Source organism: Salmo salar, chromosome ssa24 (assembly GCF_905237065.1).
Source record: "Salmo salar chromosome ssa24, Ssal_v3.1, whole genome shotgun sequence".
Classification (NCBI taxonomy): domain Eukaryota; kingdom Metazoa; phylum Chordata; class Actinopteri; order Salmoniformes; family Salmonidae; genus Salmo; species Salmo salar.
This window is the reverse complement of record NC_059465.1, coordinates 13,103,466-13,128,057: the sequence shown is the minus strand read 5'-3', so window position 1 is coordinate 13,128,057 and position 24,592 is coordinate 13,103,466. Positions and strand designations below refer to the sequence as shown.

At 43.6% G+C, this 24,592-nt stretch overlaps 1 protein-coding gene across 3 annotated transcripts in view; it reads right to left on the bottom strand.

Annotated features, from left to right (window-relative positions):
- Positions 1-3,652: 3,652 nt before the first annotated feature.
- LOC106585078 (piwi-like RNA-mediated gene silencing 2) overlaps positions 3,653-24,592 on the bottom strand; it is a 41,491-nt gene continuing 20,551 nt past the window's right edge. For all 3 annotated transcript variants that reach the window (XM_014170862.2, XM_014170861.2, XM_014170863.2), the window contains exons 15-23: positions 15,050-15,163; positions 14,578-14,766; positions 14,080-14,181; positions 13,114-13,230; positions 11,172-11,260; positions 10,720-10,825; positions 5,457-5,710; positions 4,858-4,965; positions 3,653-4,701 (exon numbers count right to left, since the gene is read on the bottom strand). In XM_014170862.2, coding sequence (XP_014026337.1) covers positions 4,545-4,701; positions 4,858-4,965; positions 5,457-5,710; positions 10,720-10,825; positions 11,172-11,260; positions 13,114-13,230; positions 14,080-14,181; positions 14,578-14,766; positions 15,050-15,163 — 1,236 coding nt within the window. In that variant the 3' untranslated portion in view covers positions 3,653-4,544. The remainder of the gene's footprint in view (positions 4,702-4,857; positions 4,966-5,456; positions 5,711-10,719; positions 10,826-11,171; positions 11,261-13,113; positions 13,231-14,079; positions 14,182-14,577; positions 14,767-15,049; positions 15,164-24,592) is intronic.

Below are 24,592 nucleotides of genomic sequence, written 5' to 3'. Positions count from 1 at the left end.
TGCATTACCGCCACCTACTGTCCTGGAGTGTGGGCCAGCGCCTGGGAGAAACTAAATCCTACCTGCCAGCCACGTTGCTCTTAATAAAACATATACAATATTTGAGAATATATCTAATGACGTTCTACTCAATATACTCTTTAAACTAATTTCCTGTATCCCCTTCTCTCTCATACTAGATCTCAACCTCTCTCTTCATTTTTACATTTACATTTTAGTCATTTATCCAGAGCGACTTATAGCAGTGAATGCATACATTTCATACATTTTCTTTTTTTTCTCCACTTACTGGTCCCCTGTGGGAATCGAACCCACAACCCTGCCGTTGCAAACACCATGCTCTACCAACTGAGCCACACGGGACCACACGGGACCTCTTCCCCCCTGATACTGCCCACACTGTAGCAATACATGCTCCACGGTTTCTGTTTCCTGGCAATAATCACACTTTCCCGTTAGATACTTTCCTATCCCATTTAAGGTCTTATTCAACTGGCTGTATCCCACCCTTAATCTTGTAAAATTAGCCTCCTCTCTTCTGTCCCTTCCTGCCGTCCTCCACTCCCCTTCCTCTGTAAATGAAATAAATGCCTGCCTATTCCTCTTCTCCTGCCATCTCTGCAACTTCACTGTCCATGTCAGTCTTTTTGCCTCTGCCTTGGTCATTGAAACTACAACCTCAACATCCCCACTACTAAGTGCTTGTTTAGCCAGTACATCAACTGCCACGTTCCCTTCCAACCCACATGGGCTGGAACCCAAGTAAATCTTATCTGTACTCATTTGTCTAATCCTGCAATGGGTTTATAGCACCTCATAAAGCAGGTCTTGTCTGCTATGTGAGCTAAAGGACTGGAGACTCATCAACACTGTACATTAATCAGATCAAATAACTACCCTGTCTGGTTTGACTTCCTTCACCCACTGCAAGGCCAACAGTATGGCCATCAGCTCTGCTGTATATACAACCAGATGATCTGTAATACGTTTCCTGACTGCCATACCACATTCCTGCACTACAAATGCTGACCAAGTGCGTCCTGTCCTTGGATCTTTTGAACCGTCTGTGTATATGGCCACAAAATTCTGATACACAGTATCCAGACGTCTCTTAAACCAATCAGATGGATCAACACCCTGCCTATCTTTCCCTAGTCTCTCCAATACTTCTAGATCAACTACTGGAGGTGGGAGTAGCCATGGGGGTTTACAGGAATAGCTACCATTGGACTAAACTCCCTTCCATACAGTCCCATCTCCTTCGCCTGGGTATTACCCACACACCCAAAGCTTGTGTTCTGTCTTCGCTCGTGTTCCCAGCATGCCTGTAAAATCCCTTTCGCAAGATGAGACACCCCATGTCCCTGTAGGTTGACCCAATAATTCAGTGCCAGCTGCCGTCTCCTAATCTGCAATGGCATATCCCCCATCTCCACCTGTAGTGCAGATACTGGGGAGGTCGAAACGCCCCACTACATATTCTAAGTCCTTGCCCCGATATGACATCTAGTCTTTCCAATAATGTCCGGGCTACCGAACCATATGCTATACTGCCATAGTCTCCAAGTTTCTCCAATATTACCTGAAACATACCTCATCTCCTACCTTCCTCCTGCTAAAGAACACTGTCTTGAGGTTTCTCGACAGAGAACCTGAATCCCCACATTAATTCCCACCGCTCTACCTACATCACTTGTTTCCTTTACCTTCCTGACTGTATGACACATTTCTTCCCCTCTTCCATAAGGCCCCATCTTCTGCAAATAACAACCTCACAATATCTGTCCGTACCTGAAAGTAAACATCATTGATCATGATGAACAACATAGGACTAATCACGCTCCCCTGCGGTGTACCGTTATCCACCAGGTAGATGCCTGATAGAGACTTCACCAACCTCACCTGGGTAGACCTTCAAACAGGAAATCCTTTATCCAGTTGTACGTTCTTCCTCCTACCCTCATAATATCAAGCTTGGTTAACAACTCCTCCTTCCACATATCATACACCTTCTCCACATCAAAATAGACAGCTACAACAGTCTCCTAGTTCACCTGAGCCTTCCTGACCTCTGATTCTAAGCAGAGAACTGGGTCCATAGTTCCCCCACCCTTCCTGAACCCACTCTGATGTGGCAATACTAGCTCTCCAGAAAGTAAGTTAACCTCTTCGTAATCATTCGTTCTATAATCTTACATACATGTGATGTTAAAGGTACTGGCAGATAGCCAGTTAGCCTCGTTAGGTCCTTCCCTGGGTTCCGAATTGGTACCACTACTGTCTCCTTACAACTGACTGGTAGTTTCCCCTTCTCCCACACTCTGTTGTACAACACCAATACCTTAACCAGTGCCTCATCACTAAGATGGGCCAACATAACACATCTTTCTCAGGTGAAGTTAACCCAACCTTACCTATTGCCCTTTTCACCTCTGCCATTGTAAATGGTGCATTTAACACATCATTTACATCCTCATATCCAGCACCCCAGGATGCTCCTCTCTCGTTCTCTCTCTCCCCCTCCTCTGACAAATTTGCCTAACTATGCACTTGGACAAATGCTGCTTCGGCCATCTCTGCCTTCTCATCTGTTACTGCCACATCCTTCCCACTTGTCAACACTGGATAATCCCACTCCCTTCTGACCCCACTCATCCTCTTAATCATCCCCCACAGGTGTTGCCCTTCCAATGGTGTCACAGCACCGAAGCCAACAATGACCTCTGCCTGACGAATAGTTTTCTTCACCAGAGCCTGCTTATACTGAATCAGATGTTGGAAGGTATGTGTCCTTTTCAGTACTCCAAATGCCCCGTTCTTACTCCTCACCATTGCCCCACACTCCTCTGTCCACCACGGGACTGCTTTCCTCCTTTCTGAACTCTTAGGTATAGCCTCAGTAGCTTCCCCCACTAACGCTGTTCTCACCCAGTTATTCATACTATCCACATCCCCTCTCATATCCACCCGAGCTATCACCTGCTCATTCAGCTCCTGAAACTGATCTCACTTTGCCCTTCCAAACACCCACCTGCCTGCTCCATCCACTGACACCTCCGGCCTACTGTGCATACTATGGGGTAATGATCAATCCCTACTGTCAACTCCTCCCATAGAGATTCCTGCCATCGCACTAGATACCAGAGTGAGGTCCAAGACAGACACTTTCCCTGTGGCTACATCAATCCTGGTCCCTCAGCCATCATTCTGTCACACCAGATCTTTCATTTCTATCAGATTTGCCATCACATGGCCATTTCCATCCACCCGTTCCCCCCCCAGAGTGTTGTGGGCATTAAAATAACAAAAACAGCCCTTACAGTTCCTGTGACTTATTCATGCTTCCAGTTATGCAGTGACAGCTTCTCTCCTCCAGCTTTATTTATCTATCATCAGTCAGCATCATCTGTCAAAGTGAAAGACTCCCATGTTTTTGCTGGTAACTTTTGAAGCGATAACCTTTCGGCATTACAGCAAATAACTTTGTTGATTGTTCTGGTCTGTGCCTAGTGACCTATACAACTACAGAGAAGGGACAGCACATCTACTGGACTAAGTCAATTTCATTGAAAGCTTTCTGATCACTTGGACATGCAGCACAATTGGGGAATGGCCCCACAAACATTCTAGAAAAAAAGACAAGGCTAACAACTTAAGAAAACTTCCCATACACACACCAGTTTAATTTTCAACAGCAATATATCTGGAGCAACAAAACAGAGGACAACACAAATAAAACCCACTATGGTCATATTAAATTAAAACAGACTTGAATTTCACACATCACTTCACAAAAATAAAATCTCCTCTGGTCTCTGTGGGTCATGCAAACAGTGGAAAACTGGCCCTTTTTTGTTTTATAAACATTTGCTCCTATTCCTCAAAGCACTGAAAGCAGCCATATAAAATCGAACCACAGCGGCAGAGTGAAAGCTTGTCTGAGGGCATGCACAAGCTGCTGTGTAGCAGTAATCAGGATCTTTGACTAACCTTTAGTCAATACTTTCTTCGTTCTCGAGTCAGTGTTTCCTGAACTCCCATGGCTAGTTGCAGGGGGAACATTGGAATTTAGGAAATCCTTCATTATTAAATTAAATCCATTTTTGCGCCAAGTTGTCCAACAATCTATACGCCGCCATCTTAAGAGTATCATTGTCTTCTCTCATTGACAAATGGTGCTCTATAATGGCGGTGTACACCTTGTTGGATTACTTCATGTAGCAAAAATAGATTCAATTTAAAAACAGAGCATTCTTTCTATATTCCAACATACCACCTGCAATAGGACACAACGTTTCTACGACAACAGTGCCTGGGGGTGGGGGGAGTCTATGTCAGACACCATTAGAACACCGGCTGCTAAACAAAACAAAAAAAATGGTTTTATCTGATCCAAAAGTCATAATGTGAAAGCCTCCCCCTTTCTCATTTATTTTCCTCCTTCCATTTTTCTTCTTCTTCACGGCTTTCTCTGTTGCGACCTGTTAATTGTTGTGCAGACTGGTATGCTCCTTCTAGAGGGGCTGAGGCTAAGGAGGCACACATCAGAGGAAGTACAGCTTGTCTGCCAGCTGGATAGCTGGCTCTGAGTGGAGGTACTGGCCCGACAGGAAGGCCAGTTTGTGGGCATACTTGCACGGCGCAGGCACTCGGATAGTCCCGGGCCAATTCCAGTACATGTGGCACATTTTGAAGGTCAGCCTGGAGTGAGACCAGGGGTTAGATTGTGTTAACGTATTGTGTTAACCTATAAAGTCAACAATAACTGAGGTATTATGTAAACTGTCAGATTCTATTTGGCCCTTACTGCCAACTAGAGATTTATGGTGGCATAATTCACTGTAGGTCTAACATTACCTTTGCAAGTGGTCTGGGGAGAGGTTTGCTGTGTTGTAGACTGAGATGTAGTGTGTAGGCAGGCCACAGCCCTGTCGAATGTGATGCGCCATCAGGTAGAAGTCAACCCTGGGGAGAGAAAAATAAATAATTTGATAAATGATGAAGCATTACAAAACTGATGACCTAAGCCTAATTCTGTCCACTTCTCCAGTGAAGTATGCACTCGTTCCCCCCCCATGGATAGGGTCAGAGGGGGAGAAGGGGGAAGAGAACCAGCATTGCGCTCCATTAAAGGGATACCTCAGGATTTTGGCAGTGAGGTCCTTTGTCTACTTCCCCAGTCAGATAAACTCGTGGATACCATTTTTATGTCTCTGTGTCCAGAATGAATGAAGTTTGAGGTAGTTTCACGACCCAATGCCAGCTAGCGTAAGTGCAATGACTGGAAGTCTATGGGTATATGCTAGTCATTGCACTAATGCTAGTTAGCATTGGCTCACGAAACTACCTCTAACATAAAAATGGTATCCACGAGTTCATCTGACTCTGGGGAAGTAGATGAAGGGCCACATTGCCAAAATCCTGAAGTATCCCTTAAAGACAGAGCCAGCACTAACCATTCCCTGTTGGTGACTGTGTGGTCCAGGACAGTTCCTGGCGGAGGCGTTCCAAAGCGGTCTCCGGAGCAGGAGTACAGGTTGGTGCTGACACGTTTCTGTACCACGATGAAGGCCAGCTTGGGCTCATAGTTAGGGAACGTCTCAAAACACTTGAGCAGCTGAGGGATCTCATACAGCTCCACTGTCTTCAGCTGGCCGTCAGACACTCCGTCCCGATATACCACAATCTTCTCCGGGAAGTTATGGTTCACCTGGAAAAACATAAATCATGGCATATTTTTTTAAGCCACTAACATACGACATTTAGAAAGTCACTAGCATATGGGTCTTTCTATAAAACTAGGGTACCAGTGAGGATTTCCTACACTGGACAACTAACTATACAGCAGCTGTTGATAAGTCATTGATAATAATTAGCAAAAATGTTTAATGTCATTACATTAAGATATAATGGGGATCATAAGATTAACGAGTTGATTTAAAACCAGTTTAATCCTTTATCATGGTTGATGTCTTGACGGATTTGTCCAAAATTGTGTGACATAAAACATTACTCTTCTGTCCTTGCATTTACGGCAGTTTAAGTTGTCTTTATATCATATATTAAGCATTAAATCAGTTAAATTAGACATTGAACTTGTAAGAATCCTGGATCTAGCCGTCAGGACAGTTTTTTGTATAGAGATCCGGGAAATGCAGTAAAATGTTGTGTCTTACGTTACGGATGAAAATAGTTTCAACAAATCTAAAATAATAAATGCAATTGTAAAATCGAATGCCCCTAAATGAAAGAGTCACCTTACCTTGCGTGATACTTCAAACCTAAAATCGATACTATCATTAAAGTGGTTCTTCAATTATGCATAATACTTGTTGGATGAGCATTTGGTGTCCAGCTGATTAGTTACGTCGTGAAAATGTACACACATCTGATGCAACAGTCCAAGTGCTGGAAAAATGTCCAGACAATGTGTGTCTCATTCGTTACACCGGTGAAGACAGTTGTGCCTGGATCCACGTTCAATCTAATATCCTAGATTTAACAGAGAAAGCATCAAGGTAATATGTTCATGTTTTCATATGTTTCTGGACACAGCCTACCGCGTGCAATTGTCTAGGAAAGCCTATTGCGCAACACCCAATGCTATTCCTATTAATTATTCTGGATATAATGACAAATTACATAGCCTAGTGGGAATATTCACGATATGATCCGGTAATGAAATAAAACTCTTTGGGGAGAGGGGTGGTTCTATATTTAAGCAATAAGGCACGAGGAGGTGTGGTACATGGCGAATATACCAGGGCTAAGGGCTGTTCTTATGCACAACACGGAGTGCCTGGATACAGTCCTTAGTCGTGGTAGTCGGCCATATGCCACAAATCCCCGAGGTGCCTTATTGCTATTATAAACTGGTTACCAATGCAATGAGAGCAGGAAAAATACATGTTTTGTCTGATATACCACGGCTGTCAGCCAATCAGCATTCAGGGTGCAAACCACCCAGTTTATAATAGGCCCTATATGTACAATTATATAATTGTATAACATTATACAACAGGTGGGTCTAATCCTGATTGGTTAAAAAACGCATTCCAGGTGTCTATTCCATAAGTTACCACCGGCTAAATCTATGACGTTAAAATGCCTATTTACTGTTCCATCTGACTGCGCAATCCATTGTCTCATCAGACCAGCCAGGCAATTTATAAACTTGATCTTCACTATAAAAAAACATCTAGACATCATCTCAAACTAACATTTAGTTTAACAGCAGATACTTGTATAAACCTTGCCGTCTGTCTCTTCGACATTTGCAACATTGTTTCAATATTCAAATTCGATCTCCAGCTGTCCCATAGTAATGAACGTGTCGGGATGAGACAGACCAGTCGAAATCAACCAGTCGAAATCATGAATCAGCTGGCCACATTTTTATGGATATAAGTAATGTAAATTGAAAAAAGGTCAAACGGAACGAAATGCAGTTAGTTTGCTGTATTTCCAGCTTCAGTTTGAAGTTCGTGTGTTAACTGTGTAGTGGCTAGCTCCTCTGAACAACAGTGTCCTGACAAGTGAGCACATTTTCCATTGTTATGGATGTATCCAAAATAATGTCACTAAAAAACAGCTTACACAAATGCAGCTACTTTGCTGTTATTCTGGCTGCACTTTTTGGATGTGACTAAGTTAGCCAGCTAGCAAGCAATGGATAAGAACATTGACAGCCAATATGGCAACAGAACATTTATAATGAACGACTGGGTCGCGTCCATAGATACAGAGCAAAAAGACTGAACCATTATTTATTGAAAGACCCATGCCCACTGCCAGTAAAAACTATTTTTATTTTACTGTAACTAGATTTGAGAACACACACACAAAAGTTTTATAACACCTACTCATTCAAGGGGTTTTCTTTATTTTTACTATTTTCTACATTGTAGAATGACAGTGAAGACATCAACAGTATGAAATAACAAATATGGAATCATGCAGTAACCAACAAAGTGTTAAACAAATCAAAATATATTTTGTATTTGATATTCTTCAAATTACCCACCCTTTGCCTTGATGACAGCTTTGCACACTCTTGGCATTCTCTCAACCAGCTTCATGAGGTAGTCACCTGGAATGCATTTCAATTAACAGGTGTGACTTCTTAACCTGTTGGGGGTAGGGGGCAGTATTGACACGGCCGGATAAAAACCGTACCCGATTTAATCTGGTTACTACTCCTGCCCAGTAACTAGAATATGCATATAAGTATTGGCTTTGGATAGAAAACACCCTAAAGTTTCTAAAACTGTTTGAATGGTGTCTGAGTATAACAGAACTCATATGGCAGGCAAAAACCTGAGAAGATTCTGTACAGGAAGTGGCCTGTCTGACAAGTTGTTGTTCATCTTGGCTCTTTTTATTGAAGACTGAGGATCTTTGCTGTAACGTGACACTTCCTACGGCTCCCATAGGCTCTCAGAGCCCGGGAAAAAGCTGAATGATATCGAGGCAGCCCCAGGCTGAAACACATTTACGCTTTTGGCAAGTGGCCGATCAGAGGACAATGGGCTTAGGCGCGTGCCCGAGTCGACCCCGTGCTTTATTTTCTTTCATCTGTTTACCTAAATGCAGATTCCCGGTCGGAATATTATCGCTTTTTTACGAGAAAAATGGCATAAAAATTGATTTTAAACAGCGGTTGACATGCTTCGAAGTACGGTAATGGAATATTTAGAATTTTTTTGTCACGAAATGCGCCATGCTCGTCACCCTTCTTTACCCTTTCGGATAGTGTCTTGAACGCACGAACAAAACGCCGCTGTTTGGATATAACTATGGATTATTTGGGACCAAACCAACATTTGTTATTGAAGTAGAAGTCCTGGGAGTGCATTCTGACGAAGAACACCAAAGGTAATAACATTTTTCTCATAGTAAATCTGACTTTGGTGAGTGCTAAACTTGCTGGGTGTCTAAATAGCTAGCCCTGTGATGCCGGGCTATCTACTGAGAATATTGCAAAATGTGCTTTCACCGAAAAGCTATTTTAAAATCGGACATATCGAGTGCATAGAGGAGTTCTGTATCTATAATTCTTAAAATAATTGTTATGCTTTTTGTGAACGTTTATCGTGAGTAATTTAGTAAATTTTTAGTACATTCACCGGAAGTTTGCGGGGGGGGGGTATGCTAGTTCTGAACGTCACATGCTAATGTAAAAAGCTGGTTTTTGATATAAATATGAACTTGATTGAACAAAACATGCATGTATTGTATAACATAATGTCCTAGGTGTGTCATCTGATGAAGATCATCAAAAGTTAGTGCTGAATTTAGCTGTCTTCTGGGTTTTTGTGACATTATATGCTAGCTTGAAAAATGGGTGTCTGATTATTTCTGGCTGGGTACTCTGCTGAGATAATCTAATGTTTTGCTTTCGTTGTAAAGCCTTTTTGAAATCGGACAGTGTGGTTAGATTAACGAGAGTCTTGTCTTTAAAATGGTGTAAAATTGTCATATGTTTGAGAAATTGAAGTAATAGCATTTCTAAGGTATTTGAATAACGCGCCACAGGATTCCACTGGCTGTTACGTAGGTGGGACGATTTCGTCCCGCCGGCCCTAGAGAAGTTAAAAGTTAATTTGTGGAATTTCTTTCCTTCTTAGTGTGTTTGAGCGAATCAGTTGTTTTGTGACAAGGTAGGGAAAATACAGAAAATAGCCCTATTTGGTAAAAGACCAAGTCCATATTATGGCAAGAACAGCTCAAATAAGCAAAGAGAAATGACAGTCCATCATTACTTTAAGACATTAAGGTCAGTCAACATGGAAAATTTCAGTCGCAAAAACCTTCAAGCGCAATGATGAAACTGGCTCTTATGAGGACCACCACAGGAAAGGAAGACCCAGAGCTACCTCTGCTGCAGAGGATAAGTTCATTAGAGTTACCAGCCTCAGAAATTCCAGCCCAAATAAATGCTTCACAGAGTTCAAGTAACAGACACATCTCAACATCAACTGTTCAGAGGAGACTGTGTGAATCAGGCCTTCATGGTCGAATTGCTGCAAAGAAACCACTACTAAAGGACACAAATAAGAAGACACTTGCTTGACCCAAGAAACACGAGCAATTGACATTAGACCGGTGTAAATTTGTCCTTTGATCTGGAGTCCAAATTGGACATTTTTGGTTCCAACCACGTGTCTTTGTGACAGGACAATGACCCAACACACCTCCAGGCTGTGTAAGGGCTATTTGACCAAGAAGGAGAGTGATGGAGTGCTGCCTCAGATGACCTGGCCTCCACAATCCCCTAACCTCAACCATATTGAGATGGTTTGGGATGAGTCGGACCGCAGAGTGAAGGAAAAGCAGCCAACAAGTGCTTAGCATATTTGGGAACTCATTCAAGACTGTTGGAAAAGCATTCCAGGTGAAGCTGGTTGAGAGAATGCCAAGAGTGTGCAAAGCTGTCATCAAGGCAAAGGGTGGCTATTTGAAGAATCTCAAATCTCAAATATATTTTGATTTGTTTAACAAATGTTTGGTTACTACATGATTCCATTGTGTGTTATTTCTACAATGTAGAAAATAGTAAAATAAAGAAAAATCCTTGAATGAGTAGGTGTTTAAAACTTCTGACCGGTAGTGTATATATATAAAAAAAATCCCAGGCTGGGCTAAAGACCTTTAGTACACTGTGTTAAAAAGAAATAAACGGCCTCACAACACATAGTAGGCCTATTTTAAAACGGTCACCTCATAGTATTTCTGCAGTGCAGCCAGCAGACACACTCTGAACCCATTGATGATCTCCTCGTTGGGCATCTGGAAGGTCACTCTGGAGTACCACCTAGTCAGCAGGCTGGGGGAGGGGAGGAATAGGAGGAAATGTCATAGGGTGAATCCCAAATAATACCCTTTAGGGCATGGTAAAAAGTAGTACACTATATTGGGTAGCCATCTAAAGCCCAAAAGGCTAGGTCTGGCTCTGACTGCATGTGTGGGTACGCAGACCCACGAGCCACTGTGGCCCCTCATCAGTTCAGATTTTTTGTGGCCCCCACTCCCATCAAAGTTGACCATCCCTGATATAGGGAATAGGGTGCCATTTGGGATAAAATCATAATTAGTCAGAAAAGCCATCAATTAAGTTAATTCCATTCACTGATATGTTACTGTGCGGTGTGTCTTTTAGGAGGCGTGTTTACCTATTCAGGCTGGCGACGAAGCCCATGACTGATCTGCTCTTCTTGCTGGTGTCGTGATGGACGTCCACTCCAATCACCATCAGATGTTTCTGTTAAAACGTAAAGCAAAGACAGGCGCTAAAAATACTACACTAAAACAAAAAAATCTAACAGCTGGGTAAATCCATTTGAATTCAATCATTTATTGACAACACCCCTTCTGTTGTTTAATAGAAAAACAACCAAATTGGATGTTCTAAGTCCACAACCATGTTTAAACCACCTCAGGAGACCACTTTTGAGGTTAAGGTTGAGAAATGTAGATTTTGGGGCGTAGTTAACCTTTAAATCAACTGCACATCAACCAGAGACCGTTGTTTGGTTAGCATTGTTACTGATGTTTCTGTAGCACTCATGTGATTGCGGAATTTGCTAAACAAATGGCCAATGGATTGATGCAAATAATCATGACATCCATCTGCCAGGTGGGCATAGGCTACTTCATAGTTAACATTTAATTGAGAAGGTTTTAGGGAAAGCCTTTCCATCTACCAGAAGACGGTTGTCATTAAGTTAGCATCATCGCCAACAGCAACACAAAGTGGTAGACAAACGCACACAGGGGCATTCCTGTGCAGTCAGCGCCAGGGCGTTCCTGTGCAGTCAGCGCCAGGGCGTTCCTGTGCAGTCAGCGCCAGGGCGTTCCTGTGCAGTCAGCGCCAGGGCGTTCCTGTGCAGTCAGAGCCAGGGCGTTCCTGTGCAGTCAGAGCCAGGGCGTTCCTGTGCAGTCAGAGCCAGGGCGTTCCTGTGCAGTCAGAGCCAGGGCGTTCCTGTGCAGTCAGAGCCAGGGCGTTCCTGTGCAGTCAGAGCCAGGGCGTTCCTGTGCAGTCAGAGCCAGGGCGTTCCTGTGCAGTCAGAGCCAGGGCGTTCCTGTGCAGTCAGAGCCAGGGCATTCCTGTGCAGTCAGAGCCAGGGCATTCCTGTGCAGTCAGAGCCAGGGCATTCCTGTGCAGTCAGAGCCAGGGCATTCCTGTGCAGTCAGAGCCAGGGCATTCCTGTGCAGTCAGAGCCAGGGCATTCCTGTGCAGTCAGAGCCAGGGCATTCCTGTGCAGTCAGAGCCAGGGCATTCCTGTGCAGTCAGAGCCAGGGCATTCCTGTGCAGTCAGAGCCAGGGCATTCCTGTGCAGTCAGAGCCAGGGCATTCCTGTGCAGTCAGAGCCAGGGCATTCCTGTGCAGTCAGAGCCAGGGCATTCCTGTGCAGTCAGAGCCAGGGCATTCCTGTGCAGTCAGAGCCAGGGCATTCCCGTGCCGTTGCCTCTTCAGAAAGTTGAAAGAAAATACGAATCACTGATGCATATTATTCATGTTTTATGATAAAAATTACATTTAGTTGATTTCCTACTAAGTTCAATACATTTTGGAATATTTTGAATTCCGTTTTAATGTCTGGATTCCATCCACGTTCTCCGCAACAAGAATTTTATAGGGCCCTACAACCTGTAGCTGTCAATGGCAACACACAAACCTGGTCAAATCTCTCCTCCGCTCCAGCCTCCAAAAGAGTGAAATGAGGTGCCCTGCCTTTACCAGAACCGTGAGTTGCAGGTACATTTTTTAAACAGCTGACTTGACAAAAATAAAGCCTCTTACCTCTTCAGACTGCTTATTGACTCTACTTGATTTATATTATCCCATTGGCATTTGTGTGTCACTTTCTTTATAGGTAAATTGGTGTTCATTTTGTACATTACACTATAAAACAAAGTATTTGAGACTTGTTCGGAATTCCTGATTGTGTCTCGCTTTATCTTATGCAAAGCTTTAATTCTGACTTGCATGTCTCTCTGGCTCCATCAACACACTGTCTCCATCTAGTGGACACATAGCATCCCTACACCCAAACTTAAAACACAGTCAACGTCAGGCCAAACCTTACCAGTAGAGAAAAATATAATACTAACCAGAGGGACGTTCACGGTCCACAGCTCTCCTCCCAGTTTGCAGTTCATCTGCAGCAGGATTTTCTGGGCTACGCTCCTCAGCTTTTGGGGTTGGGAGATGGTCCGGACGTTAATGGCCTACAAAACCAAAGAAATGTACATTTTTCATTTTAGATTAACCTTTGCATTAGGCAGTTGATAAACCTTTTGGTTCCTTGCCTCTTTCCCTGAACCTTACACCTTTAGTATTCACAGATCTTATAGGACCCGAGTTGCAGTGGTGTAAAGTAGCCCTACTTAAGTAGTTTTTATGGGTATCTAGACTTGACCATTTATACAACTTTTGCTTTTACTTCACACCTAAAGAAAATAATGTACTTTTTACTCTATACATTTCCCCAACACCCAGAATACTCGTTAAATTTTGAATGCTTAGCAGGACAGGATAATGGTCTAATTCACTCACTTATTAAGAGAACATCCCTGGTCATCCATACTGCATGTGATTTGGCAGACACCAAACACACATGCGTCGTCTGTAAATTATGCCTGAATGTTGGGAGTGTGCCCCTGGCTATCCGTAAATTTAAAAAACTAGAAAATATTGCTGTCTGTTTTGCTTAATATAAGGAACTTGAAATGATTTATACTTTTACTTTTGATATTTAAGCATATTTTAGCAATTACATTTACTTATGATACTTAAGTATATTTAAAACCAAATAATTTGACTTTTACTTACGTAGTATTTTACTGGGTGAGTTTTATTTGAGTCATTTCCAATTAAGGTATCTTTACTTTTTCTCAACTTTGACAATTGGGTACTTTTTCTACCACTGCCGAGGTGTAGGTTAAGAAAAATAGTGCTGGCACCTAGCCATGTTATTATTTGTACGTTTACTGTATGTTGTGTGTTTGTTGCAGAGTGGACTATCCTGGCTAAATGACGATCAATAGTGAATTGTCTGGAGGTGTGGCAGAGTTAACCTGAGAGGGCACGGGACTCTGGACGCAGCACAGCTTCTTGATGGCACTGTAGAGGTCGTCTCTGTTGCCTGTCATGATGCACACTACCAACTGCACGTTGGGCTGAAAAATGGGCCAAGGTAAAAAGAGAAAGCTCATAATAGATTAATAATTAATAGGATTTATATAGCGCTTTTCCACATCAAAGCGCTTTAGAATGAAAGAACAAATCTCCCTACCACCAGCGTTTATGTATTACTGATGTGTAACTCAAACAGCATCATAGAAATAACCACAAAGTTGAGATACATTAGTGAAACAAATTAAACTCCACATTTTCACTAGTCGAATGTTTGAAGTAGGCTCAAAGGTTTGGGGTGTAATAGAGGTTGGAAAATGTTCCGAAAAATGTTACTATTTCTTTTCATGGCCAATACAGCTTCTGTGATTCAATAACAACAATTGTTCACAAAAAATAACTGTTCTAAGGTGCTCAGAGGCAGTAGTGTCATGTCCTACCTCACTAGTGAGCTGGGAGTGGATGCTCTTGACGTAAGTCTCGGTGCGGTCATCCTTCAGTTCCACGCGGATGGGCCGATCCAGCCTCAGGCCCATGGGTCCGGCCACCTTCCCAAAGCAGGACACTAGCTCCTCGGCCTGCTCAGCACAGCGCCGTGGGTAGAAAATGGCCCAGCAGTTCATGGGGATCTGAGAGAAAAACAACAGAATGGGCCAGAGGAGAAGTGTGAGCCTGAAATGGCATTATTCCCTATATAGTGCACTATGATTGGCCAGAGCCAGGCTGATTTCTTGATTAGTCAGTTTCTTTTTCTTCAACTAAATCAAAATGTTTAAAGTGACTGCGTAGGAGAGTGAATATCCTTAAATCAACCCTAAAACAGACTGCAATACAGACACAAATTACAGTAAGCTAATCATTCCCCTGACATCATTAGTGTGCTGTACTTGACCCTTTGACCCTGAGACTCACACAACTGATAGAAGCATCCCTGATAACCTCCCTGGACCAGCTGACATCAGCTCCGGTGACAAAGGATGCTGACTGCAGACAGATGGTCTCCAGGGGCAGAATTCTTCCTATAGTCTGGATGGAACAACAGAGAATAGTTCAAGTTTTCCACAAGACCCCCCCCCCGTGTGTGTTTAAAAGAAATAGGACCCCCCCCACCCACCATTTTTGCAGAACAAGTTCTATTTTTGGTGGCCTCTGCTCATTCTAATGCTAGATCATATTCCAGCAACTATCAGGAAATACTGATCACATTTTTTCACACTTTTACAGTGTTATTTTAAATCAGATCTTGTACAATATGATATAAAACACAGGAAAAATGTAATTGACTGCACTGTGCATTTAAATAATCCTGTAAGAGTCTGCTGGCTTCCACAGGTTTCAAGCTTCCTTTTAAGAGGCATTTTCTCAGCTATCTGCAATACAGGTAAAATCAATATTCTTTGAAAATCCCACATAAGTATCATTAGCTATTTGAACCATTCATTCCATTTTCTTTTATCATATTTTGAACCGCAGTGAGGCCCTCTCTCGACTAGCCTACCTATTGTTCCTGCAGTGAGGAGGATTCACCATCTTCAAATGTTTTCAATCCTTTATCTGCAGATAATTGCTAAAAAGCATACCAGTATGCAAATTAGGGAGCCAAATGAATGTCTTACCGATGCGATTCGGTAGGCTACTGACGAATTACTCACTTAAAACGCCACTGTCTGGCAAATCCTGATGGACTGCATATCGAAAATACAAATGAGATCTTTGGTTTACTTGCACCGATGCGATACCTTGGACATATAACTACGTTATCGAGCCAGTTGGCCCCAAAAAAAATCTACTGGCCCGAACATAATTTTCAATGGCCCAGACATGGTATAGTTCTTAAATGCATTGGGGTCATGCAGGACCTATAGATTGGCATGGTTTCGCTCTATATTCAGCTATTAATAGGCTATATTTGGTAATTATGATATGTATTAAGATGCTATGTAATAATTTAGCAATACAAGTCTACTCTATTCTTTAGAATTGCGTTGTATTAATTGCATTACATTTTGCTTCAAAAGCATGTCATTTTGAGAAGATTTGAAAATAGAACACTGCCTCTTTAAGACAAACATTCCAAAATAGATATCCACATGCTACAGTAGGCTAGCCAAGACGAATGCTAGGCATCTTTTTGTAGCTTTATTTTTGCAGAGTATCCACCATATTGCTAGTATGTTCAATATTGAAGGTTTACTTTTGTAAATCACTTTCCCTAAAATAAATAAGCTTGGCGAGTAGATTGCTGTGCGTTTTTTGCTCAGGACAGCTCGCATGTGCTGTGTGAAGGCATCAACTCATGTACGCTCGGGTATTTGTGACTCGCGGGAGCGTGGTGGTGCTTGAATGAACGCCCATTCATTTTGCTCAAATACAAATAGCATTACTTTTTTTCTTAAGAGAATTGAAAAGTTGCCTATTAATTTAAGCGGAAAAAGTAGCCGGCTGAAAATGAGTCCGTAATCGGCTATATAGCCGACAGCCGGTGCTAGTGGAAAACACTATCTTGTTAATCAACTGAGATTTACTTCTGAGAATTACTTTTATTACTTGACTACTTTTTATAGTTGCACAAAGAAAGGTGTGAGCCTGTATGCATAGAACGTCTCCAGCATGGGGAAAAGTAAAACTGGAGAGTAGTGGATACATACTACTGTGATTAAGAAGAAGATAGGCTTTTGAAAAATAACTATTTTTCATAAAATTGTAGTTATCTTAGCTAGCTGAATTGTTTACCAGTTGCTAAGCAGTTGCTAGGGACTCTTTTGGAAGAAGCTAGCTAGCTAACGAAGAACAACAAAGAATATCTAGTTAACAGAAGAAAAGAAAGAGAAAATCAGGACAGAAGAAAAAGGATATCAAAGTGAAACAGTTGTCTAAAGACACAGGAGACAATAATACAAGAAACAACACTTCTGTAGCTTGTCAACTATGTGTCTGTCTATCCCTGTTCTCTCCTCTCTGCACAGGCCATACAAACGCTTCACACCGCGTGGCCGCTGCCACTCCAACCTGGTGGTCCCAGCGCGCACGACCCACGTGGAGTTCCAGGTCTCCGGCAGCCTCTGGAACTGCCGGTCTGCAGCCAACAAGGCTGAGTTCATCTCAGCCTATGCTACCCTCCAGTCCCTAGACTTCCTGGCGCTGACGGAAACATGGATTACCACAGATAACACTGCTACTCCTACTGCTCTCTCTTCGTCTGCCCACGTGTTCTCGCATACCGCTAGAGCATCGAGCCAGCGGGGTGGTGGCACTGGAATCCTCATCTCTCCCAAGTGGACATTCTCTCTTTCTCCCCTGACCCATCTGTCTATCTCCTCATTTGAATTCCATGCTGTCACAGTTACCAGCCCTTTCAAGCTTAACATCCTTATCATTTATCGCCCTCCAGGTTCCCTTGGAGAGTTCATCAATGAGCTTGACGCCTTGATAAGTTCCTTTCCTGAGGATGGCTCACCTCTCACAGTTCTGGGTGACTTTAACCTCCCCACGTCTACCTTTGACTCATTCCTCTCTGCCTCCTTCTTTCCACTCCTCTCCTCTTTTGACCTCACCCTCTCACCTTCCCCCCCTACTCACAAGGCAGGCAATACGCTTGACCTCATCTTTACTAGATGCTGTTCTTCCACTAATCTCATTGCAACTCCCCTCCAAATCTCCGACCACTACCTTGTATCCTTTTCCCTCTTGCTCTCATCCAACACTTCTCACTCTGCCCCTACTCGGATGGTATTGCGCCGTCCCAAGCTTCGCTCTCTCTCCCGCTACTCTCTCCTCTTCCATCCTATCATCTCTTCCCTCTGCTCAAACCTTCTCCAACCTATCTCCTGATTCTGCCTCCTCAACCCTCCTCTCCTCCCTTTCTGCATCCTTTGATTTTCTCTGTCCCCTATCCTCCAGGCCGGCTCGGTCCTCCCCTCCTGCTCCGTGGCTCGACGACTCACTACGAGCTCACAGAACAGGGCTCCGGGCAGCCGAGCGGAAATGGAGGAAAACTCGCCTCCCTGCGGACCTGGCATCCTTTCACTCACTCCTCTCTACATTCTCCTCTTCTGTCTCTGCTGCTAAAGCCACTTTCTACCACTCTAAATTCCAAGCATCTGCCTCTAACCCTAGGAAGCTCTTTGCTACCTTCTCCTCCCTCCTGAATCCTCCTCCCCCCCTCCTCCCTCTCTTCGGATGACTTCGTCAACCATTTTGAAAAGAAGGTTGACGATATCCGATCCTCGTTTGCTAAGTCAAACGACACCGCTGGTCCTGCTCACACTGCCCTACCCTGTGCTTTGACCTCTTTCTCCCCTCTCTCTCCAGATGAAATCTCGCGTCTTGTGACGGCCGGCCGCCCAACAACCTGCCCACTTGACCCTATCCCCTCCTCTCTTCTCCAGACCATTTCCGGAGACCTTCTCCCCTTCCTCACCTCGCTCATCAACTCATCCTTGACCGCTGGCTACGTCCCTTCTGTCTTCAAGAGAGCGAGAGTTGCACCCCTTCTGAAAAAAACCTACACTCGATCCCTCCGATGTCAACAACTACAGACCAGTATCCCTTCTTTCTTTTCTCTCCAAAACTCTTGAACGTGCCGTCCTTGGCCAGCTCTCCTGCTATCTCTCTCAGAATGACCTTCTTGATCCTAATCAGTCAGGTTTCAAGACTGGGCATTCAACTGAGACTGCTCTTCTCTGTGTCACGGAGGCTCTCCGCACTGCTAAAGCTAACTCTCTCTCCTCTGCTCTCATACTTCTAGACCTATCTGCTGCCTTTGATACTGTGAACCATCAGATCCTCCTCTCCACCCTCTCCGAGTTGGGCATCTCCGGCGCGGCCCACGCTTGGATTGCGTCCTACCTGACAGGTCGCTCCTACCAGGTGGCGTGGCGAGAATCTGTCTCCGCACCATGCGCTCTCACCACTGGTGTCCCCCAGGGCTCTGTTCTAGGCCCTCTCCTATTCTCGCTATACACCAAGTCACTTGGCTCTGTCATATCCTCACATGGTCTCTCCTATCATTGCTATGCAGACGACACACAATTAATCTTCTCCTTTCCCCCTTCTGATAACCAGGCGGCGAATCGCATCTCTGCATGTCTGTCAGACATATCAGTGTGGATGACGGATCACCAGCTCAAGCTGAACCTCGGCAAGACGGAGCTGCTCTTCCTCCCGCGGAAGGACTGCCCGTTCCATGATCTCGCCATCACGGTTGACAACTCCCCTTGTGTCCTCCTCCCAGAGTGCTAAGAACCTTGGCGTGATCCTGGACAACACCCTGTCGTTCTCCACTAACATCAAGGCGGTGACCCGATCCTGTAGGTTCATGCTCTACAACATTCGCAGAGTACGACCCTGCCTCACACAGGAAGCGGCGCAGGTCCTAATCCAGGCACTTGTCATCTCCCGTCTGGATTACTGCAACTCGCTGTTGGCTGGGCTCCCTGCCTGTGCCATTAAACCCCTACAACTCATCCAGAACGCCGCAGCCCGTCTGGTGTTCAACCTTCCCAAGTTCTCTCACGTCACCCCGCTCCTCCGCTCTCTCCACTGGCTTCCAGTTGAAGCTCGCATCCGCTACAAGACCATGGTGATTGCCTACGGAGCTGTGAAGGGAACGGCACCTCCATACCTTCAGGCTCTGATCAGGCCCTACACCCAAACAAGGGCACTGCGTTCATCCACCACTGGCCTGCTGGCCCCCCTACCTCTGAGGAAGCACAGTTCCCGCTCAGCCCAGTCAAAACTGTTCGCTGCTCTGGCACCCCAATGGTGGAACAAGCTCCCTCACGACGCCAGGACAGCGGAGTCAATCACCACCTTCCGGAGACACCTGAAACCCCACCTCTTTAAGGAATACCTAGGATAGGATAAAGTAATCCTTCTAACCCCCCCCCCCCTTAAAAAATTTAGATGCACTATTGTAAAGTGGTTGTTCCACTGGATATCATAAGGTGAATGCACCATTTTGTAAGTCGCTCTGGATAAGAGCGTCTGCTAAATGACTTAAATGTAAATGTAAATTAAGGGGTCAGGGTAAGAGCTCTGTATAAACATTCTTTACCCTTGAGTCTGATTAACTCACCTGGTATTTTAGGAGACTTTCTAACCCATTAAGAGCTATTCTAACCCATTAGGAGATGCCAGCAGGTTACTGCCAATTGTTTATCAACTGAGATTTACTCCTGGGAATTGCTTTTATTACATGACTTTTAAAAGCAGGTTTTAGACAATTTATGACATGCTCTTGTGGGTAAACATTGATGGAGAAGCCGTTTGTCCCCAAGATGAAATCGGGTGGGGACTGTGGATCTACGTCCGTGAGTACGTTCATTCGAACACGCGATATCTCAGACAGCACTGGCCCAATTTTGACTAAACCTTGGAGAAGGATATATCTTGCCATAGAGATATGGCATTTTACAAAATTACTCTGACTGGCCAGATGGTGGTGCTATAACAAGCGATTGAAAATGCAAAATCTGAAAGGTCATGCCCGAAACCCTGTTTGACCTAAATTCATGAAATTCGGTACATAGGTCCCTCTCCTCACAAGGAACACGGTTTCCTCAGGGACCCATAAGGTCCGACATGATGGAATTGAAAATATTGTAAAATAAATAAATAAATAAAACACTTAAAACGCTACTCCTATGGCACCGAATGATCAATCTGCATGAAACTTGATATGTGGCATCTATGGACAAAGGTCTCAATGTAATCCTTTCCAGGCTAGTACCTAAAACAACATGAGTGTGGTCTGGCACATAAATCAGTCAAGGATATTTGTACTGTAACAGCATTTAGTACACAAGTTGCAAACACTGTCAAGACTCAACATATGCAAGAACATTCATATCAACAACACGGTGGTGCTATAACAGGCACATGCTTATATCTTTTGATCTGTTTTATTCAGTGAGATGAAATACAGCACACATGCTCAGGGATATAAGTCTAGCTGACCCATGCAATCTCAGACACCACTGGCCCGATTTTGACGAAAGTTGGGTCTTGCCATAGAGAGCCACCATTTACAAAATTACACTGATTGGCCCAAGGGGGGGCGCTACATCATTTGTGGGGGACGACAACGTTTAATGTTGCCGTGTTTTTCTCAGTTTTAAGTTGTTTTTTGAAGGCTAAACTCAGCTTCAACGTGGCCCCTGGGAGCTGTGCTGGGAATCTTTCTGCATACAGGGCAAGCCCAATAGACCTAACCATAGCAAGTGATTAAGGACCAGAAGAACTTCATTAGATTTCATCGTAATCATAAACTGTGCATTTAATTTAACACACGACTGACCTCTGTCCACTTACCGTCTATGGATTTCACTAATGACGATCCAGCACCCGACCATTTATGAAAAATGTGTGAGTGAGAATGTTGTCTATTATGTAATGAGCTGTGTGGAGTCTCACAACTAGGGTGACCACATTTAAAATACCCAAAAGCGTGACAACAAGATGATTTTACAGGTCAGTGTAGTAGATGGTGTTAAAGTATATACCGGTAGCCTTCCTTTATTTTGTTTCAAAGCATATTCTGCCTAGTGGTGCGCACTGTTGAGTTTTGGCCACATTACATAATTTTTCTAAAATCGTATAAGAAATGTGGTGGTGTTTTTGGTGTAACAGTGACGTTATACCAGGGCATAGAATTAACACCTGCCAAATGTGGGTAGGTTTAGTTATTGGCGGGTAAGAATGTCTATTTCACCAGCCACGTTGGTGAGTGGTCAATTTGCAGGGCTCTACATTGAGAGCATTACATTCGCAAATAAAAATAGTCAAAAGTATGAGCACGTGCGAGTTAGAACAATGCTGCGGTAGCTGTTTAAGTATTCCTGCTCTTTTGTTTCATAGCTGCTAATCCACAAAGAAATACAAATCCTCTCACCTCGAGCATAAATGTGTGCAATTGCGCAATGAGTGCCTGGCATAGGAGATGTGCGCAATGAGTGCTGATAATCATTTTGAGGCACTGGCACAGGCATAAAAGTTGGTCTAGTTTACTTGACAGTCTACTAAGTGAGACTTTGTCCTCGTGATTTTTTGGCTATTTACATTCTTTTGTTCACAAGTTCAGTTGTTTTTCGAACGTTCGAGTCAACTGCATCAATTGATAGCGAACAGACATCCTAGTCAGATTCCAAATCTCACACAAACAGACATGTGATAGGACTCCAGTGGCCACGTTAACAAGGTAACCTCCCGGCCTTAAAGGGAAATCTGAACATTGTCTCTGATATTTTGATTATTAAAAGACTCCGGTCACAAAATGAAATTGAGCATTACACCACATTACTTCTTACTAATACATTTCTTGTTTACGAAAGCATGCACATCTGTTTTTTTTTGTACTTAACTATGAAAAAATATTTTAGCTGGTAAAAAAATCTGAGTGGCTGGTAGATTTTTTAAATCAACTTCGACTTAACAGGATTGAATGAAGTAGAAGCAAATATGTTGAAAGAGCAACTAATGAGCACGAGAGCCTCGCAAGTTTGACAAAATTACCATACATCTTCGGAAGCAGATTTTTTTTTTGTAGTTAAGCCTAACTGTCCTCTCCAAGTTTAGCTGGAATTTAGCACGAAAGGATTACAGAAATATGATTGGTTGACGAGAGGCCTATGACATTGGCCTACGTCTCATCACATACACACATATTTACTTCGCCACCATGGCCTTTTTTGCCTTTACCTCCCTTATCTTACCTCATTTGCTCACTTTGTATATAGACTTATTTTTCTACTACATTATTGACTGTAGGTTTGTTTTACTCCATGTGTAACTCTGTGTTGTTGTATGTGTCAAACTACTTTGCTTTATCTTGGCCAGGTCGCAATTGTAAATGAGAACTTGTTCTCAACTTGCCTACCTGGTTAAATAAAGGTGAAATAAAAAAAATAAAAAAAACACTACATGACCAAAAGAATGTGGATACCTGCTTGTCGAATAGCTCATTACAAAATCATGGGCATTAATATGGAGTTGGTCCCCCCTTTGCTGCTATAACAGCCGCCACTCTTCTGGAAAGGCTTTCCAGTACATGTTGTAACATTGCTGCAGGGACTTGCTTCCATTAGGCCACAAAAGCATTAGTGAGGTCGGACACTGATGCTGGGCGATTAGGCCTGGCACACAGTCGGTGTTCCAATTCATCCCAAAGGTGTTCGATAGGGTTGAGGTCAAGGCTCTATGCAGGCCAGTCAAGTTCTTCCACACCAATCTCGACAAACCATTTCTGTATGGGCCTCGCTTTGTGCACGGGGGCATTGTCATGCTGAATCAGGAAAGGGCCTCCTCCTCCACCAAACGTTACAGTTGGCACTAGGAATTCCGGCAGGTAGCGTTCTCCTGGAATCCGTTAAACCCAGATTTGTCATTCGAACTGCAAGAAAGTGAAGGTTGATTCATCACTCCAGAGAATGCTTTTTCTACTGCTCCAGAGTCCAATGGCGGCGAGCTTTACACCACTCCAGCCAACGCTTGGCATTGCGCATGGTGATCTTAGGCTTGTGTGTGGCTGCTTGGCCATGGAAACCCATTTCATGAAGCTTCCGACAAACAGTTATTGTGCTGACGTTGCTTCAAGGCAATTTGGAACTCGGTAGTTAGTGTTGCAACTGAAGACAGAATTTTTACGCACTACGTGCTTCAGCACTCGGCGGTCCCGTTCTGTGAGCTTATGTGGCCTACTACTTCGCGGCTGAGCCGTTGTTGCTCCTAGATGTTTCCACTTCACAATAACAGCACTTACAGTTGACAGGGACAGCTCTAGCAGTGCAGAAATTTTACAAACTGGCTTGTTGGAAAGGTGGCAATGATTGTCTATGGAGATTGCATGGCTTTGTGCTCAATTTTATACACCCGTTATACACCTGTCAGCAATGAAATAGCCAAATCCACTAATTTGAAGGGCTGTCCACACACTTCTGTATATATAGTGTATGTTTTCATAAACGCAATGTGACTGCAAGAGACAGGTCGGAATGTCTGACTGAAATACGGGACAAATTGACCTTTTTTTTCAAAATTTGTGGTGTTGAATTGGTTGCACATTTTGTTTCTCACCTTTATTTAACCAGGTAGGCCAGTTGAGAACAAGTTCTCATTTACAACTGCAACCTGGCCAAGATAAATGCATAGCAGTGCGACACAAACAACACAGAGTTACACAGGGAATTATCAAACGTACAGTCAATAACACAATAGAAAAATAATCTATATACTGCGTGTGCAAATGAGGTAAGATTAGGGAGGTAAGGCAATAAATAGGCCATGGTGGCGAAGTAATTACAATTAAAACACTGGTGTGATGGATGTGCAGAAGATGAATGTGCAAGTAGAGATACGGGGGTGCAAAGGAACAAAAAATAAATAACAATATGGGGATGAGGTAGTTGGATGGGCTATTTACAGATGGGCTATGTACAGGTGCAATGATCTGTGAGCTGC